Source organism: Cygnus atratus, chromosome 18 (genome assembly GCF_013377495.2).
Source record: "Cygnus atratus isolate AKBS03 ecotype Queensland, Australia chromosome 18, CAtr_DNAZoo_HiC_assembly, whole genome shotgun sequence".
NCBI classification, from domain to species: domain Eukaryota; kingdom Metazoa; phylum Chordata; class Aves; order Anseriformes; family Anatidae; genus Cygnus; species Cygnus atratus.
The window spans coordinates 4,290,254-4,310,037 of NC_066379.1; the positions used below are offsets into that span (position 1 = coordinate 4,290,254).

The 19,784-nt window shown below is 51.6% G+C and overlaps 1 protein-coding gene across 4 annotated transcripts in view; it reads left to right on the forward strand.

Annotated features, from left to right (window-relative positions):
• The first annotated feature begins 2,488 nt into the window (after window positions 1-2,488).
• Window positions 2,489-19,784, forward strand: part of SEPTIN9 (septin 9) — a 174,274-nt gene continuing 156,978 nt past the window's right edge. Inside the window, exon 1 of one of the 4 annotated variants that reach the window (XM_035561910.1) lies at window positions 2,489-3,340. In XM_035561910.1, coding sequence (XP_035417803.1) covers window positions 3,319-3,340 — 22 coding nt within the window. In that variant the 5' untranslated portion in view covers window positions 2,489-3,318. Of the gene's footprint in view, window positions 3,341-11,315; window positions 11,445-19,784 lie in introns of those variants that run through there. The other 3 variants (XM_035561913.2, XM_050714360.1, XM_050714359.1) reach the window with 3 other exon arrangements.

Consider the following 19,784-nt stretch of genomic DNA (forward strand, 5'->3'; position numbering starts at 1 on the left):
GCCCGGACACCTGAGTTTCCACTTCTAAATCACTCGGAGATACTGTTCCCCAAAGAGGAGGCTGAGGCCTGCCCTGTGCTCACCAGCGGGTCTTTGCAGTGTAAATTCTGGCTTCTCCTCCTTGCTAGTCACCCAGGGAGCTCTGCTCCTTGCTGTAACAGTGACTTGTGCCTACCAGGCAATGTCTGTAAGCCCCAGGGCAGAGCTGAGTAACGCTCAGCCTCCCCCCGCCCTGGGAAAACTCAACTTCCCTTCCCTTTTGCAAGCTGAGAAACTTGGTCAGAGAGGTTGGATGAGTCAGTTGGAGAGATGCATTTATGCAGCTCAGCATACTGAACTGTCTAGCTTTATTCCAGTCCATGAGACTCTTATTTTTTTTCCCCCCACGTCCCCTCCCCTTCCTCCTTTCTGTGCTCCCCTCCTCACTGCACCATGCATTACTTGGTGCTGTTGCCTCCCCCGGTTCCTCCCTCACCTTGACCCTTTCCTGAGCCTCTGGCTTCCTGCCCCAGCCCACCACACGTAGCTGGCAGTGCTTGTCTCTTGCTCCTCTGATCGCTGCACGATGTTTAGCTTGGGAGATTGCATATCTCAGTGCAGGACCCCCACGTGCTGGGGAACGTGCTTGCCTGGAGGACGCTACTGGGGGAGAGACAGCACATACTGCTCACAGAAAATGCCTCTCATGCCTATCATGGAGCTACAATGTGTGTGATGCACACTAAGCCATGGATTAGCATCAATTGGGGGCATCACAGCTGGGTTCATGAGCAGCAGGAGGTGCAGGCAGTGCTCAGGTAAGCCCTCCTGTGCTCACGCCTCAAGAAAATCAATGCCATGTGCATGGAGTTGGGCATGGCTGGGCAGGGATGAGTGAGGTTGGTGCAGCCTCCAGCAGCTGCTGCCAGCTCTGCACCTCCAGCAGCACCGTGTTGGAGCAGGATGGGTTCTGCAGAGGGGGTTTCTGCAGGAGCAGGGTCAGGGATAGGTGCAGGGGGCTTGGTGGTGTCTGCTGTGCTGCAGCTGGGCTGAGCCTGCAGCCTGAATCCCTTGCTTTCACGAGCAGTAAATTTCCTCGCTGATCTTACCAAACTCAAAAAAAAAAAAAGCTATAAGTGACTTACCTACTCGAAGCCTGTGGGCTCTGCATTGTATTAAACATTAACCTGCCCTTCTGAGCCGAAGTGCTGACTCTCTTGGTAATTCCGAGGCCTGGGTAGCCAAATAAAAGGATCCTTTGTCAGCCGATATTTCAGAGAAATCCCTTCGGCCATTTTCTGTTTCATCGTGTTTGTTTGGCCCCGCGGTAGAAAGCCTGCTGCACAATTTGCTGTTTGTATTTGTGCAGTCGAGCCGATCGGATGGCTGTACCCCAGCCATGGCTCGACATGCTGGTCACCGGCAGCCCCGCAGAGGCACAGGCACACGTTGCACAAAATCACACGCACGTGTAACCGTATGCTTCAGTGCACCCCTGCACGTGCAATCACACTTAATCAGGCACGCATGCACATAGACCCATGTGCAAGAGGAGCTGAAAACTCCTTTGACATTCTGTAAAACGTATCCCCACGAGCACAGGGTATGAAAAGTCGCCATGCCCATGGGAGAGATGCAGGCAGGAGCAGAGCAGTGCTCGGGAGTGGGTTCTGCCCCTGACTTTGCTCTTGCTTGGTGTGTGAGGTGGGGCAAGCCATTGTGCTATTGTTTCTCCTCCATGGATTGTGACTAATGATTTCAAAAGAACTTGTGGAAAGGGTAATATATTGTTACTATGGGCTTAGAGATATGTTTACTTAAGTAACAAAGGCTTTGGTGGTTCGAAAGTTTTTGTGATGACAGAACTCTGTGAAAATCTCCCTGCTGGGACCGCAGTGCTGCGGTAATTCAACACGGTCATGCAGCAGCGATAGGGTTGCTGCTGCTGGCACCCCAGGAACATGTGGGTGCTCCTGAGCTGTTTCACTGCAAAGCCTGTGTGCTCAGCGCTGGCTGCCCCAGCAATTTCAGCTGGTCTTCAAATTTCATTTTAAATGACCAAGAGAGGTTCAGACAGTTCTTTTTTTCCCATATCTATTATAGAGGTGATCGTCTGTGGCTGAGAAATGGTAACAAATACAGATGGGACTGTAACCTTGCAAACCGTCCGCTGTTTCTCTGTCCCTGGAGGATGCCAGCGTTAGGGCTGGGGTTCAAAATGGTTCTTCTACTACGGAGAAGTCCAAAACTACAAAAAGAAAGAAAGGGGGAGCAGACCAAATCCCTCTTCATAGCAACCCCTGCCTTTTAGCTGGTGGAAGCGTCTCACGTGGCCGGGACTCAGGCTCTGCGCCTCTGTGGGTGACTCATCTCCCAGGCAGGGGAAATCTTTGCTGTGATCAGCCCCATCCCTCTTCCTGCACTTCAGTGTGCCTTTAGTCATCGCTAGCCTTAATTTGCTGCTCCTTCCTGTCGGTGTTAATAAGGCCCCCAGCTTTACTGCGTTTGTGTCACTAATTGTCCAGCAGGCGTTTCACCAGGGACCGAGCCGGAGCACGCCTGCTCTCCCCGCAGCCCCGTGTGCTGAGGCACGGGAGGAATTTCACGTGGAGCCTCCCCTTCCCCGAATAATAGCAGGGGAAGGTGGGGGGGATGCCAGATCCCCGTGCATTGGGAAGCCAGTTGTTTGATCCGGGGCTCGTGCGGAGCTCTCCCCGCGGCGTGAGCCTGCAGGAGCCTCTCCCTCCGCTCGCAGCCCTGAGTGAGCCCTTTAGGCCTGGGCTGAGCGAGGGGAGAGGGGTTTGCGCTGCTGGGCGCTGACGGGCCGCTCGCGCACTTTGAGCTGGGAACTGCCAGGCTTGAGAACAGCGCTGACCTGAGCTGTTTTGGCAGCCGAGGGCCGAGTCAAAGCTGTGGGGTGTGCCGGGCCGGAGGCGTGAAATTCCCTTTCTTCTCCCGCCGCCGCGCTGACCGGCTGCACCGCGTTTTCCAGGGCTGGCCGTCGGCAGCGGTAACCCCCAGATCCCCTTTGTTTTCCGAGGCGATAACGTGCAGCCGCCGGGGAGGCTGAGCCCCGCTCTACCCCTGCCGGTGCCGGGAGAGTTGGAACAGCCCATAACTGAGTGCGTGATTAGGCAAGGTGCGCGCTAATTAATGGGAGCGCTGGGCTGCCCCTCGGCTGCAGCCGCACGCGTGGATGCGGTGGCGGCGTGCGCGTCTCCTCCCCGTCCCTGCCTGCGCGAACAAAAGGACTGAGCCCGTGGCACAGCACCCCGGGGACAGCTGGCGGAGCCGTCCCGGCGCTGGCTGTCCTTCTTATGAGCTGCTCGAAGGAACAGCATGAGGAAATCTTCGTATTCAGGTGAGCAAGCGGCCGCCCCGCTGCGCCTCTCTCCTCTCGCCTCTCTCCCTTCGGGTCTGTACTGGGAAAAGAAGAAAGTTTAAAAACTGAAGTACAGCTTGCACGAGCCCCTCTCCCCCCAAGTGGCTCTGTACTGGAGAAAGGGGCCTTCTTTGCTGTGTATAAACAAACCTCGTTGATGAGTAGAAAAGGCTTAAAAAGCAAAACAAATCCAAGGAAGCAGCTTGTGCGAGCCAAAACTCAGCTGTCGTGGCACGGAGCTTGTTGTTCAGAAAGCACCTGGGCCAGTACAAGGCTGGCTCCTGTGCTGAGTGGCAGCCTGAAAATAAAACGGGACAGTGCCATTGCTTGTGACACCAGCCTCAGGGCTGGCAGGGCTCCCGGCTGCCCCATGCAGAATAACTGGGACCCCCAGCCACCACGGGATTCTCCCTCCTCCTCCTCCTCACCCCAGCTTTGCCGTTTTGCCCTGCCAGGTGAGGGCTCCATGCCCTTGGCTTCCTGAGGCTCACTCAGGCTCCTTCCTCCCCAGCTGACCTGGGAGCGAGCAGCCACGGCTGCCAGCTTTTTCTCTGAGCTTTCTGTGAAGTCTTGCCAGCAGCCCCGAGAGGTGGCTGGTGCATGACAGCACGGACGTGTGCCCTGTAACAGGTCCGTGGCTCGCCCTGTGCGGTGCCCTCTGGCAGCTCTGCCGGGTGCAGGATTTGGCTCTGCAGCTCATTTCTGTTCAGCTCCGGCTTCCAGCCCATGACTCTGCTCTGCAAGCCCCATTCTGCCCTGGCTTCACCCTGTCTGATTCAGGAACACGGTGTCATCGTGCTGGCCTCTGTCCTGAGTCATGCGTCTGGGCCGTTGCTGCATGGCGGTCACCGGAGCCACGTAACAGCCCGCGGGACTCAGTGGAGCTGGTGGCTGTGCTCAGAAACCCTCATGTGGTGCTGCTGCCTGTTTGTTACAGTCAGTAGCATTTCCCCGCGGTATATTTCTCTTACCCAAGTGGCTGAATGGACTGCCAGGGAGGTTTTCTTAGGGCGTTTGTGCCGGAAACCAGGGGAAGAGCTAAGAATGGTTATTAACATGTTGTAATAGATTAAAGTTGGTGTTAATGGTGACGAGTTGCACCTAGGGAAAGCTGTTGTTTGTACAGGCCTCCTGAGGTGCTCACAGTGGCTGAAGAGGCCCTGGAGCAGACAAGAGCAGTGCAGGAACAGGTGTGGGGGTAGCTGGGGGGCTGAAGAAAAAGCTGTTGGTATTGTGACCTGAAATTAAAGCTTCTCACGGATGAAGCTGTGTGTTCCTTAATTGCTTTGTTTGCTTTGGGCTAATTGTGCTGGAGTGAAGCTGTGGCACCGCAAAGCCCTTGAGATAATCGTGTCTCTGCTCAGTGTCCAAATCCATGTTAGCTTTGTGTTGCAATGAAGATCAACTGACATCTGGTCAGTACCTTTAATTCAGAAAGGGACTGCAATCGTATTTTGGAAACGCTGTTTGCCTGGAGTTTTGATTTGGTACGTGGCAGCTATTTACGGAAAAAAGGAAGGGAAGAGTTGCACTAACCAGTTAAAACAACAGCACAATTACACTGTGACCAGTGTCCTAAAGCACAGGCAGCTCTTGTAAGCAGCTCTGATGTGTATGTTGCAAAGGCTCTGCTTCTGGTCGTGCAATTCCTCGTTGTGCTGAGCTGGGGCTTTACCTCCCCTGGCTCACAGGGAAGGAAGGCACTTGGTGAATCACCCACTGCGCCACAGAGGCCTTTGGAGAGCTGCCACCTGCGTGCCGGGCAGAGCCAGCCCTCCTTATCCTGTAAATCTGGTGGTTTTACAAATCGGGGAGCAACAGCGGTGACTTGCTTTGGGGAAATTCATTTGGAATCAAAGAGACAAGTAAGAGGGTACAGAGAGCTGCAGAGCCTCCAGGCTTTCTACGGATGGAGAAAGCAGGGAGATGACAGACGAGCAAGTTCTCAATACAAAGCCTCACTTCTCAAACACTGTGCTGGCAGCCTTGACAGCCTGGAAACTCATTGCCTTGCTGAGAAACTGCCCTAAAGTTGGGACAAAAGAAACAATTAACTTCCTCAACCCCTTTTTGAGGTTAGGGAGCATCCCTTCCTTGCCTCTTCCATATATTCTGAATTTATGTGGTGGACCAGCTTCCAGTGAACCTAACCAGAAGATTTCACGACTTCGTGGGGCTGAAGCTCCAGCCCTGTCGTCCTCTGTTAACACAGCAACACTTTGTGGTGTGCTCTGTGAGCAGGCTGTTCCCCACCCCAGGCGAGGTTTACCTTTGCTGAAGACCTTCAGGGGAAATCATTACCCATCTGCTACAACTCTTGAGCACATGCCATATAGGTGCGGTTGGGATAGCGCTCGCCTTCGGATGCTTTACCTCTTACTGATAACGAGAGGTTCAGACCTTTGTGCTGTAGCTGCAGGCACTGGAGCTCAGCCCACAGCTCTTTTCTGGAACTTCCTGGCAAGAGGAGAGAAGAGGGCAAAAAAGGGATTTTACACAGCAAGTTAGAAATGAGCAATAACCACTGCTGAAGCCAACTCCTAAATGTTTGCTTTAGGGATGTCTATTATTTCAGATGCTTGAGGAAAGGAGAGTTTCTTCTGAGTTATTTTAGTTGTCCTGAAATATTATTTTTTAAAGGGTTTTTGGATTCTCATTTTCCATTACTCAAGCACAGCTGCATTGCCAAAGAAGCAACAGACAGGATTCATGACAAATGCCACAGTATTTTATAGGCATTTCAAGGATGATGCAAACTGTTTTAGCCAAAGACTGCTTACAGTTTCAGGTTTGTAAGTTGGCATATGCTGAAATAAGGGTTGCACTAATTGCAGTAGCTGCAGAACTTCCATATGTGACCCACCCTTACCTTAACTATCAAGTCCTAATTTATTGGTAAGGCACGTATTTAGAAATAACTGCTTGTATATGAGCTAAGGTTATAGGGAAAAATGCAGAAGTAACAGAGGGAACTGACCTGATGGTTGCATTAGAATTCGGGATTTTTTTTTTCCCCCTCATCATGACTCAAACAGATTCCCTATAAAACATGGACAATAGGATATAAGGCAAACTAGGGTGGTTGGCATTAGCTAGACTGGGATGTGCTGTGGAAAGAGTTCCATCGTCCCACGGGATGGTTTTTAGTGTCCTAGGCCCCCCCACTTTAGTGCAGCCCTGTTGTGTTGCCTTGGTGCTGATACCACCTGGTGTTCTGTAGATGCTGACTGCCTGCAGCTCTGGTCCAAGTCAGCAGCTGGTACGGGTGTTAGGAGGGCAGGTCAGGATTGTGATCCATCAAACACTTCCCTGCTTGTGCTGGGGTATGTGCACCCAGTGCAGGAAGGCAAGGGACTGAAGACGAGGCCCTGATAAATCTGCTTTACTGTATGGCTGAAGATAGCAAACAGCTGCGGTGCCCTTCCAGGGACACGTGGGTGACCTTGAGCTCCAACTAAAAGTGCCCAACGCCAGCTGCTCGGTGCCCGCTGCCAGAGCCACGTCCTCAAAGCACCGGGCAGCCGCCTCCAGGCAAGCGCAGCTCTCGGTGGGGATGGGAGCGCTGCAGAGCACAGCAGCTGGGATAGCCCAGGGATGTGCAGCGCAGCAAGAGATCATCTGGCAGGAAATGCAGGAGCTCTCCAAAGCACAGTGAAGGGCAGTGGGTGGGCTTGGTCCCCCCAAAAGCAAGCATCAGGGGTTGTGGCTGGGCAGGCGCCTGCTGAGAGGGTCCTGAGTACAGCTGAGATGGCTGGGAAAATTCGAGAGGGAATCTTTTCCAGGCTGACGCTGCACGTGAGAGGCCCGGTGTAATTCCCCCCGTGGCTTTTAACCTCGCTGTCATAAAAGCTGCTAGGTGTGGCAGAGATGACACGGGGCTTGCAGAGCCCCATTGTTCTCTCCTGAACCGGACCCGGTGTACTCAGAGCCAAGTGGCATTTTGTTTGTTTAAGCCATGGAAAAATGAGCGAGGTTGTTCAGGTTGATTATTTTTTTTGTAGTTCCTTGATCGAGCTGTAGTATCAAGGAAAAAAAATAGAGCTTGGATCCAACAAAAACATCGATTTAATTTAAATTGTCATTTTTTTAACAGAAACTTTCAATATTTTGTTTTGAAATATGTAAAAAGCCATTTCCTTGAGCTCAAACTCACGGATAGCTCTTAGTCTCCAAAAGCTGCGTTGCTGGGCCAACAAGCTATCATAAATAAATGACTGCACTGGGGATTTGCCATCAGCCAGAGGAAGCTGCATCCTCAGTCTGCGGCCGTTCAAACCTATCGCTTGGAACCTGAATTCGGTGCAAGCAACGCCTCTGCCAGGTCAGCTGAACGAACTGTCCTCTCGCACCATTTCCACTTGTTATCCCTGGATGAAACAAAGCTGCCTTGTGCCCGATGCACTGGAGCACATTCCTGGTGCGTCTGTTGCAAGGAAGTGTTCAGCCTCTGCGTATCGAGACCGAAGCACTTTGCAGTTTTTCAGCAGGGAACTGGTGAAGGAGCAGGTGCTGCTGTCACTGACACATCTGCGTAGTGCTTGTGCAAATACCCTGCAGTGAGGGAAATGCATCAGCCTTTGGGAAGGGTTCTGCAGAACGGCAGGAGCAACAAAAATCCCCTGCACCCAGAGAATGGGCAGAGCAGTGAAGCCCAAGCTGGCTTCTTGCCTTTTCCTCCAGTAGCAGAGCTGAAGCACTTGTCAAGTCAATGCAAATGCTGGAGACCTGAAGGGGCAGGAGGAAAGCTGGGAGAGGATGGGATGATGGCACTGGCAGTGCCACCATGGGGTGAACTTCCCCAGGAGTGCCAGTCCTAACATCACCTTCAAAACTTAAGGCTTTACAAGTTGTGCATTACTGGGTTTTGTGTGGGCATTGTGATACCTTGTGTTACTGACGTAACAGGAAGGAAAATAAGGACTACAAAATGAACTTTATAGATAATCCAAGAATAGCAGGAGGCTGGTGCACAAAGGGCTTTGTATCTTGTTTTCAGGATGCTGAAAGGTCTACAGGTTGGCTTGGTCAGCTGCGTGGACTTAAAAGAAGCCATAAGTCAGATCTGTGTGAAAGCTGGCTGATACCAAATGTCCACAGCCCCCTATTCTTGCTTTAAATCCCCAAACAAAAGAGAAAACAGGCACGATCCAGTTTCTGTATGGCAAACACTTGCTTATTGTTTTAGGAACTGCATCTCCAATTAGTCCATGCCTCACACTCACATTTTCCAACCAGTAAACAACAGCCTCGGTGCCTTGTCATGTTTACACGGTCTGCCTGGTGGGCTTTCTTCCCCAGCCCCCTTCATTTATTTATTTTTTTACTACTTGATCCATCCCATCACGCCAGTTGCTGCTCCGTCCCTGCCTGAGCCACTTCCCTTCACTGTGTGATGGCTGGATGTGGCCTTTGACATCCCTGCTGGCTGCTGCCCTGGCGTTGTATGAGCTACAGCAGCATTCAGAGGCTCCTGGAGAGAAGGGCTACCACCAGGCTGAGTGCTGCAGGGGTCTAGGGTGAAAATGCACGTCTCTGTCCATCCCCACGCCTCCAGATTTCTCAATAGCAGGTTTGCACTATGAGGTTAACGTCCAAAAACCTTTGAGTACTTTGATTATTTCTAAAATGGAGAAGGTATGCATTAGAGAATTAGATTTTCAATGTACCTGTCCTCCTCTTTTGTTAATAATGTTGGAATTTTCCCTAGAGTCCTACAAATTCTTGGTGTCTCTAAGGGGCAAAGCACCTTGGTGCTTGGACAGACCCTCAGCATCCTCTCAGCAGCCTTTGAGGCTTCACCGTGCCTTTCTGGGGCTCAGCAGATACGAGAGCTGTTGATGGCACCTGGCGTCCGTCCTGGGAAACTCACCTCTCTGCTTGCTTGCTGCAAAAAATGAAACGCAGATGTGGGATGTTCAATCACAAAGCACAATTGTTATATTGTACTCATATGCCGACAGAATATATTGCTGTAGGTGTCAACACGCCCTGTATTGCAGTCATGTTTCTGATGGCTTGAGATGATTGATGCGATGTTAGGAGAACGGTTCTCCAATGGCAGTGTCACACAGTGCTGGGGTGGCAGGATCAGCGTGACGGGTTGGGCTGGGTGCTCTGCCACTGCCAGGTTTGGCTGCGTGTACGGGCAGTGCTGGAGCTTTGCTTCGGGTAGCAAAACATCCCAACGACTGCTAGGAAAGTTCAGAAGCAGGGGAATCCAGCCTGGTGAGAAAGCCACGTAAGAAATTGTGACATGTAGAAAGAAGAAAGCTGTCCAGGGCCTGATGGGGTGAGAAATTGTTCTTGCAGAGTACCATTCATCTTCAGTGCTGCTTGGGCTGAGCAAGGACAAGAAGTGCCATGTGCAATGAGGAAATGCTGCAGAGTAATTCCATGGAGAGCTCATGGCAAGCAAGTGCACAAGTGACAAGGAAACGGGAGCTAAAGACATCCCCTTCTTTCCTCCTGCACTTCCATCACTGTTGGCATGCTCCTGGACTTGCCCTTGGCCTGTGTGCAGCTCCTGCTCCCTTCCCTGCTGCTGACCAGTGCAGAAGTTGCACCTGGCCACAGCTCAAACTGGTGGAGGCTCAGTGTTGGCTCCCCTCTGCCCAGGCACTGCTTGCTGTGAGGCAAGGAAAGCCCTTAGGGAGCGGTGCTGCTCGTACAAGATAGTGAGCAGAGCTTTCTGCATGGCGTTACCGTGCCTCCTACATGCCTGCTTTTAGCACGTGCCAGAGCGGTGATGGCTTTTGCCGCTTAAGGCCAGACCCAGATCCGGGGCAAAGTCTGTGGAATAGCAGAGGACTTTGTATTGCAGTGGAGGGAAGTGTAGCTTGTGAAGCTTTAACACGTTAGATAGCTGTGCAGTCTCCACTTTCTTTTTCTAAGCTCCCTGGGACATGCGGGGGAAGGTGGGATCTGTCTGTAGGGGTGATGCTCACCAGCCCTGCCTCATCCCTGGATGTGATACACCATGCGCTGTGCCAGTGCTGAGACCCAGCTCTGCAGCTTCCCGCCTGATTCGAGAGCACAACAGTGATGAACAGAAGGCCCCCCCTGGGCAGAAGGGGCTCACTGTGAAGTTATTGCTTGAGTGTTAGTACTGAGTTAGCATTGTGTTACTGCAGTCTGAAGCACGGTACAAGTTACCTCTGACCTGAGCTTTTCATTCTGGGGAGGGCAGCTTCAGATCTGCTGTCCAGAGCATGCAACTGTCCCTTCCTTCCCCTCCAACATGGCACTGCCTCCGAGGCTCCCAGATGGGAGTTGAACTGGAGAGGCTGTTGCAAGCTGCAAGTAGCAGCAGAAGGGTTTTATTTTTTTCTTCCCCCCCCGGCCCCTTGTCCATGCCAGATGAGTATTATTTACAGGAAGCACTTTGTGCAGCTTGGAGGTTTGTTTAGAGAAGGAGTGTAGAGGGAGGAGTCAGTTAAAAGCATAATGGAAATAAAAAAGGTCGTGGTAATGCTCGAGAAAGTCCATAATTTCCTGGTGTGGGAGTTTTGCTATTCTGGGGACTGAGGGAACAGCAAAGTTCGGGCTCTGGTTCCCAGGGGGAGACGGCGTTCGGTGGGGCCAGTGAGCAGAGGAACCAGACCCACCTTCCCTGGGAAGAGATCAGATCCTGCTGTGGCCGTGGGGCTGAACCCAAATCAGCTGCCGGAGATGCAGCGGGTCCCTGGTGTGGTGTCCTCTGCTCGGAGGGACTGGAGCCACGTCCCTTTGCAGGCTGCAGCAGCAGTGCTGGAGAAACCCTGAGCATGCCTGCTTGGGGAGCAAGCTGGAGTCCTAATCTTCAAGAGCAGCCCCTGGGTGCGAGTTTATTTTTGCTGTTATCAAGGGAAATGGGGATTGTCTATAGCCTTATATAATGCACAGAATAAACAAAGGAAATGAGTACAAGATGCCCTCGGCAATTACAGCCAAGAGCTGTTGTTGAATGACTCAGCAGCCGAGTTGCAAGTGCCTGGACATGTACAGAGAAAAGTTGCTGAGAAAAATAACAGATCTCGGCGAGTTACAAGTCAGGACAAAGGAGCTGCACGTGATAGACCATGGGAGGTTGCAGGGATTTATTCAAGTGAGTTTAGGGCCGATGAAAAGCTGTGAGTTAACACGGCTGGAGGCTTTGGTTTGCCTGCAGGAAGGATACAGATGTGGGCATGAAGAGCACGCGCTCACATGAGGAACAAGTGTCCTGCACCGGCTCGGATGGGGGGAACACCCATCTTCTCTGGGGCTGGCATGCTCCGGGGCTGTCCGAGGGCTTTGCTTCCTAATATTTGATTGCCATTTTTCCCCTCCAAGATGACTTTCAATCTTTAAAATCAAAAGCAACTGTTTTTTAAAATCAGTGAGGCTGAAACACTATTCATTAACTTGGAGTTTGGAAATCTGATGTTGCTGCTGTTCCCGAAATGCTGCGGCTCTCCCCGTCCTCTGCTTTGCTTTGGGGAAGCTTTCTGACCTCCCTGATCTTCAGTGTCCTAACAATAAAGGGAGTCACGTGTGCTGTATTGCTTTTATCTGAAGTCAATTGCTAGAAGCACCAGGAAATCCTTAAAATCGGACCTTTGTTATGTGTTCTCACAGCCCTGTTTGCCGCATGAAGAGATTTTTCCCCTCTGGTGTCCTGCCTTCACGTGTTTAAGAGCGTGTTTTTATCAAATCGGGCATAACACAGAGATGTGAGTTTGAGTTGTGCCCAAGCTGTACCAAAACCACTGCCTCCTACCCTTTGATTTCAAATGCCTGTTTTTATATGTTTTCAGTGGGTAGGTTACAGCTCTGGGAAGTGTTGAGTATTTACTGAATAGATCAGACTTTCGCAGCCCAAAGGGCTGACATTGCTGTAGCTAATTGTCCTTTGACATTAATTGTCATTCAGTTGCATCTGTAAACGTTTTCTCAAATTGCTGTACTGACAAGTGAGGTGCTTTAGTTGGCAAGTCCCACATCTGAGCAGGGGAAGGCTGTTGGTGCTGCACGGTTGTAAGGGGATGTCATGGCTTGGGTGGTCTCTCCCTTCCCCTTTGGCAGCTGCAACACGAGGCTGGGATTTATTTCCCGGAGCGGATTTTTTTGTCAGATAAACCTCTGAACAGTGATGTGAAATAATCCGACAGCTGATTTCTGCAGCTCAGGGTATGGAGGATGAGCTCAGCTGTCCTGCCTTCGATCTATCTGCAAAGGCTTCGAGCGCTCCTGCACAGCAGAGCTGCTCTGCTGCCCGTGTCAGCCCCTGTCCTGGGAATCAGCATCAGGCAGTGAGGTTTTCTAATAAATGCCATGATTTTGGGGATATGGGGGAGGTGGGTGGCAGAGGAGAGGATAGCTGAATTGTTGGTTTGTTTTTTTGTGTTTTTTTTTTTTGGTTGGTTTTTCTGACTTCTTTAAGATAATCATGGAATAACAAGAGCCCTGCGCTTAAGCTGTGATGGAGAAGGAATGGTTAAGATGCTGTTTCATAATCTGTCAGGATTAATGTTCAGATTTTACTGAGCCTCTTATGCCCTTTGGGGCATGAATATAAGTACAGGAGCACCCAGGAATGGATATAGGCCAGAAAAACCTCCTGTGGTAATGTGCTGGGTGCTTATTATGGGAGGCATCTGTATTAGATCCTTTCACAAACTGCTCCTGTTCGCTAGTGGGACTCTTGTGGGATGCTGTCGGCAGGGTTAGTAGCACAGGAGGAGGGTTGGCAGCTCTGTATACTGGGAAGCAAGGAGCTGGAAGATTGATGTGGGACACAGCTGTAGCCCCTGGGAGGAAAACCTGACCTTAGTCCTGGGTAAAGGTCAAGTGTCCTCATCCCCTGCCCTGGGGACACTTCTGTGTGTGAAGCTCCTCCGTGAGCCCCCCTCCTGCAGGGCAGGGATGACGGGAGCATGAGGCAGGGAATGGCAAACTAAAAGTGGTGCTGGCTGGCCCTGAGTACCATACAATTTTTGGGGGGGGGGAAGAGCATGCAGGGGCAGGAGCGAGGGCCAGGTCTGGCAGAGCAGGGGGGGAGGATGCAGCCATGGAAGATGCAGCTCTGGGATGAGGAGCAGTGAAGGAAGAAACAGAAACTTTCCGGACAAACCGAGCGTGTTCACTCCTCTGATGCTCCGGGCATGTGGGTGAGATCCAGGACACGCTGTTCTTCGCTCTAAGCCTTGATTGTGGGGGGTTTACGGATATTTTTATCATTTCTGCAGTGTGTTCTTAACTTGCCCTGAAGGCAGGGAGCCTGGGGGCAGGAAGCGAACCAGGTGCTGTGGGCTGCTGGGCCAAAGCTGCTCAGCTCTGGGGCAGGTAGAGGAGAGGTGTGAACTCTTGTAAGTACGCAAGAGAAAAACATCAAGACAAAGGCAAGCAAATTCTTTAGCGAGGTGTGCAAAAACGAATCAGAATACCTAGAAGTTTTACTGGGTCATACTGGGTGGGATGGAGGAAGAGAGCTGTGATACCCTCTGAGGAGGTAACAGCTATACAAGTAGCACCTGGATTATTTCACAGTTGTATTTGTGTTATTACAGGTAGTCTGATGGGGAGGGAGTTTGAGTTCTTGTGAGCAGAGACAGAAGCTTTTATTGATGATTTCTGCTCTTAGAACACTTCACAGCAAGGTTAAACATCTGCATCGGAGTTCAGCTTTCCCATCACTAGCACAGGAGCCATAAACAGTTTGTAGGGATGTCTTCGGAGCTTCCCTTGTATAATTGCAGCACAGGTAGAGGACACAGGGCTCTCTTTGTACTTGCCAGACAGAGCCCAGGCCCCTAAACATGTGAATTGTGCTGCCTTTAATATACCCTAGAATGTTGGTTTTAATTCTTCTCAGCTGGACAGCAAAAATGACTACTGAAAAAAAAAAAAAAGAAAAAAAAAACACACAGGTTTCTTAGGTCAGGCCCTTCAGGACCAGGAGTTGCGTGTTCTTTGAACGAGCATTTTTTGTTGCAAAAGGTACCACTGGATGGAGCACAGAGGGTTAGGAGAGGGGGAGAGCTGGTGTTCAGACACCTTGTGCTCAGCGTGGCAGTAAGCTGTGGCTGCACGTGGAGAGGAGGCTGCTGAGATGCGTGCCGGTGAGCTGCGCCTTTCCTCCTTCTCGCTTCTGGCTCTGGGCTGCTGGCACCGGGGTGGCTGCTTTACCCCGGCTGTTCTGTGCCCTCCTGCCTGCCATCTGGAGATGACCTTGTTTGAATTTCTCGGAGGCATGCAGGGGTGGGTTTGTTTGTGTTTCCCTCTAAGCCGATACCTGGCAGTCATGTGGAGCTGAGCAGGTGGCACACGGCGTGTTGTCCGATTCCAAGGAGCTCTTGGTTTCGTGGCAAAATCGGGGCTTATTAACACAACCTGGAGGGCCTCCTGTTGGCTCTGTTTGATGGGGAATGTCTGGGTGTTTCCAGGAGGCTCTGTGCTCATAGGGCTGCAGGGATGTGCAGGCTCTGGAGGTATCAGCCTTACGGGTCTGCTGGGAGCGAGCAGGCTGCTGCCAGGCGTGCAGCACGGGGTCAGGCTTTCTGGCTCTTCTTGTAGCTGCTCTGTCCTGGTTTCTTACACAGGAGGGAAGCCTGAGCGTGTGGTAGGACCCCAGGCAGACAGTCTGATTAAGTGCAACAGGCTCTGGAAGCAGACCTGCTCTGCCTGGCACCTGGTGGCTTTTCACGTTGAGGATCCAGTGCACAGCATTGGAGGTTTGCAGAGGGAGCAGCTTGAATTCGCAGCTTCTGCAAGGTGAATTTCTGCTCCTGGGGCAGAGGAAGCCAGCCTGGATGCTGCCAGCCCTCTCTCACAGGGCTCTGACAGCCTCCCACACCTCGATTTGCAGTCGGCTCCATCCCACCTCCCTGCAAGCACCTGCTTGGAGAACTTGTCACCCTCAGCTATTTCTGTAGCTGCTGCTGATAAAATCTGGTGATTCAGCCCACGCAAGATCTGAATCTTTCATAGGAACCTCCTGCAGCCACTGGCTTGAGGGCATCAAGGATGTGGGTTAGACTTCTGTGCTGGTCCTTGCTGAATTGCACCGCATCCTATTTGGGTGGTTTTTGTACATTTCCAGTGTATTGGGATTTATTTGAATTCTAATATTTTCTAACGTACTAGCATTTCATCCCAGAATGGGATCATCTTTGTCTTTTATAACACTGTATTTCACATTTCAGATAGTTTATGAATGATGCACCCATCCTTAGGTCAAAGCACAGCTGAGAAATCAGGTTTTGGGTTAAAAACTGCCTTAGCAAAGTCCCTCAGAGTATTCTGGAGGCATCCAAACCCTATTGCCTGTGGATTGTGGGCAAAATAAGCCTATGAACCAAGGAAAAACCTGTGTTTTGGGTGCTCAACAGCTTCAGCTGCTTTTCAAATTGTGTCATAATCTTTGCGAGATTAAACACTGGTTCAGCTGGTTTTTGTTTGTTTTTAATTCCTTCATTTATGGAATAAGCTGGTGGTGGCAGATGCCCAGCGCCCTGGAGGTTACACACAGGGCACTTGGGGCCCAAGTGGTGACAGGTCCCCCTGGAGGGGAGAGATGTGGCCATTCCTTATGGTCCCCTGGAGCATGAGCCTTCGCTAGCACGGGCCGTGCTCCCTGCTTGTCCCTGGTGCAGAGCCCTGCGGAGGGCCTGGAGCACTGTGAATAAGCATCGCCTTTCCCCGCTGCTCCCAAAGCCTTCCCGAGTGTCCGGGGGAGGCACCTCACAGATTGTCTGTGTAGGAAATGTGGTTATGGCCACCTCACTGCTGAGGAAAGTGAGCTACGGAGAAAGAAGTTGTTCCATTCAGTTAGTGAGGCCAGCTTAGGGCATAATCAGATATCCTGCCTCTGCTCCTTGTCTAATGACTGTCAGATAACCCAAGGGGTGATTATTACTGTAAATTTAAGTCCCGAGTCTTTCATACATTGATCATAAAGCTCAAAAAGAGACAATCTGCTATATTACAGGGGACTGAGGCTGGGAAAAGTCCGAGGTTGAATTTAGTTTTGCCTAAGTTCATCCATCTAAAAGCAGCTCTGGATCAGAGCCGGTCCCTGCAGACTCTCCCCAGCCGGGGGCTGTGGGGCTGACCACCCTATCTTCCATCTCCATCTCGGGGTGGAGTTGGATCAGCAGCTGCAGTGCCTGTTTCTGCTCTGTGAAGGGTGTCTGGGGCTCTTGCTCAAATGTTATGTCTATAAACGCTCAGGCAGGTGCTGCCTGGGGCTCCAAGCATCTTCGGCAGAGAGAGGAGTCAAACCCAGGCCTGCTCAGACTTCTGGTTGTCATCCTACAGAGCAGGCATCCTTCCTCCACAGGGCTAAAGCACGTGGCTACTGGTTGGCAGCCGTGCAGGAGGTGGCTGCTTTGTGTCGCGCGTGGCAGCATCCCTCTGGGCTGGGGCTGGTCCTGTTCACCTGGCCGACGCACAGCTGTGCCACGTTAAGGAGAGGCACTGCTGCAGGTCCCGAGTCTCAGAACTGGTAAATCTGTTTAGTCTGTACCAGTGAACAGCACTTTCTGGCTCCAGAAGTGTTCACAAAGAGGTGCTTTTGTGGAGAGGAAGAGGGATGCCAGCAGGAAACTGGCTGAGACAACACAGAAACATTTTCTCCCTGTGATCTCAGCCCCTGGAGATAAGGCTGGAATTCCAGCCCCCCCAGAGCATCCTCCCCTGGTCGATCCCGCGGTTAGGACTGCCTGGGGACGCTGGAGCGTGCTCCCGGGGTGATGCTCCCCCAGGGGAAGCCAAGGGCTGGGGCAGGGTTGGGCTTGGAGGTCTTGGAGTCATCTCCAGAGACATCAAAAGGGTGAGGCTTGTGGAAAGCCAGCTTGCCCAATAAACTCTGGCAGTGGTTTACTGGTCAGTGGCGGTGACCTGAGCTTCCAGGCAGGGAAAACCCTTCCAGGTATGGCCAGCAGCAGCCCGTGTGTGTGCCAAGCCCATGGCATGAGGCAGATGGGCATCGTGGTGTGCTCCAGCCCTCACTGCCACACTGCCCAGAGCCCAGGGGAGCTCTGAATTATAATCCCCTGCCTTTCAGTTCTTCTCACATGCTTCATCCCACTGCTGGTTAGGCAAAGGAGGTGAAAACGAAGTAAATCTTCCCATCCCTGGAGATGAAGTGGGTTCAGACAGGATTGCTATTCACTTGGCTCCCTTCAGACTAATAACCTGCACCTCCTCTCCAACCCAAAATGCCTGGAAATGGTTCAAAATGATCTGTGGCAGGTCACGCACAGCCCATTTCATTGCATGTGCTGCAGGTCCATGCATTTTGCTGTGCTGGGGGCCTCTGCATGATGAGGGGGCTTGGCATACATCTGTGCCACCTAAATAGCAGCAACTGTGTTTTTTTGCTGAGTATTTTCATAGTGGAGGCTGAAAATTTGTATCTTCGTAGTGAGTGACTTGTGGAAGGAATTTGGGATTCTGCCTTGACCTCTGCTGCCTGGCTCCATTACACCGAGCGGGCCGTGTACAATGCTGCCTTTCAGGCAGACCTACAGAATAGGCTTTGTGTCTCTGTGCGAGCCCTCTTCTATCAGAGAAAAGCATCCTCAGAAGCTGCAGGCAGTGCTCGGTGCTTTGAAATGGTTTCCACCTGTGCCAGGAGTGATTTCACCCTGCCTTTCGCCAGGGTTGAGCCGTGCCCAGGTGCCAGGTGCTTTACCCTTCCCTCCCAGAGCCCGCTCCTTGCTGTCAGCCGCAGGAACCCCTTAGAGAAAGGAGCTGCACGGGGTCTGCTCATGGCCTAGAAGGAGAGCATGCCGTCAGGGTGATATTGTGGGGGGCTCCTAAAACTGGGGTGCATTTATCTGAGCCCCCCTCTGTGCTTTTCCCTTGGCCTCTCTGCAGAGCCGACGGCTAGGAGAGCCTAGTTCTGTGTTGGGCCTAGACTTATTTACTCCCTGACAAAGCTTTAACAGGATAAGCTAATAACATATTAACACATAGGTTGTTTCCTTGTCTTGTTTTCGATCAATAAAAGTCTGAAGTTAGTGCTCTCGTGCTGGGGGTGTGCTTTACTCAGCAGGACACGACAGATGTGGGGCTTGGTATGGGCGATGGGCGCTCCCCAGAACCCAGCCCCTCTGTGAGAGCCTTTAAACATGTTTTGTATGAGAGCTGGGGGAGGTGGGAGCTCACAGGAAATTCAATCTCACCGCTGAGGCCTCCCAGACACAGCCCCTAGTGCTCGTGTAGCTGCCTTGGGGGCTGCGGTCTGTCTTTCTGCAGGTCTGTCGGACTTGGAAGAGGGAACTGGGAATGCAGCATCGTTGTTTTTGGGATGTTCGGGCCCTCTCAAGATAGAGATGGAGTCACACTACTGTTCATAAAGGCACTTTTGCAAACTGGTGTAAGCTGATCTGCAGCATTAGGCACTCAAATACTTCCTAAGAATTGGCTGAAGTCCTCTTCTATTCCAATTTCCCTGCTACAGCCACTATTAAATATAATTGTAAGATACAAGGGAAAACATTCAAAGAATGTTACTAGCTTATGAAATTGGATTGCCTTGGCTACTTCTGGGCAGATTTTATAGGGGGGAAAAAAATCAATTATATGTATCTAGGGCCTCATGGTAGTCTCAAATTGTAACTTCCCTTCTTCCCTGATATTTAAGGGCAGTGGACATTGCTTCTGGAAGCTATAGATAGCGCCTGAGTCATCCCTTACAGTACAGCTAAAATGTAAAAACATTAAATAATGTATCCTTCCTGCTCCTATAAGCAGAGGAAAGTGTTTGACACTTCATTTTAAAAGCAGAGAAAAGGATACGTGGAGGAGGAGAGTTACGTGCGCCGAGTCGTGGCAGCAGCAGAGGGTTCCTGGCTCCTGGCCATGCTGGTGGCTTGTTCCTGCAGCCGAGCTGGTCCTCCCCGGCCATCCTCCGTGTCTTCTTCCTGGGGCAGCTGCTTTTCAAACAAGCAGAGCGTCAGGATGCTGCTGGGGTTGTTGTTAAAGACAGGTGAAAGAACAGGGGTGTTTGTCCCAAGGGGGCAGCTGCGATCTGAGCTGAAGTTTCTTATGCGGGGCTACCCAGGGAGCTGGTTTCTGGGCTGCAGTTTGGGTGTAGGGTTTTCTGGCTTCCAGGCAGTTCTGTGTAATAGCAGCAGATCACGGGGCTCCTACTGAAGTGATCCAGATGGCTGAGTGTGTGCTCAGGCTGCTGTAAGGGATGCTTTGCTGAATCAGCTCCAGGTGGAACCCACGGCACGTTGGTGTGGGTGGTTGATGCAGAGAGAAAAGTGACCAGAGTTTGCTTGTGCTCTTACAGCTTTTCCCACCTTATTCTCAAGCATGTGGCCAGACAGTTGAGAATGGTGACCCTGTGTATCTGTCTGAGGCTCTGGCTAGGGAGGAGTGGGATTTAGTGACTGTGGTCACTTGGCTGCTCCTTCACCTGCCTGTTGCCTTTGACTGGACATTACACAGCGGC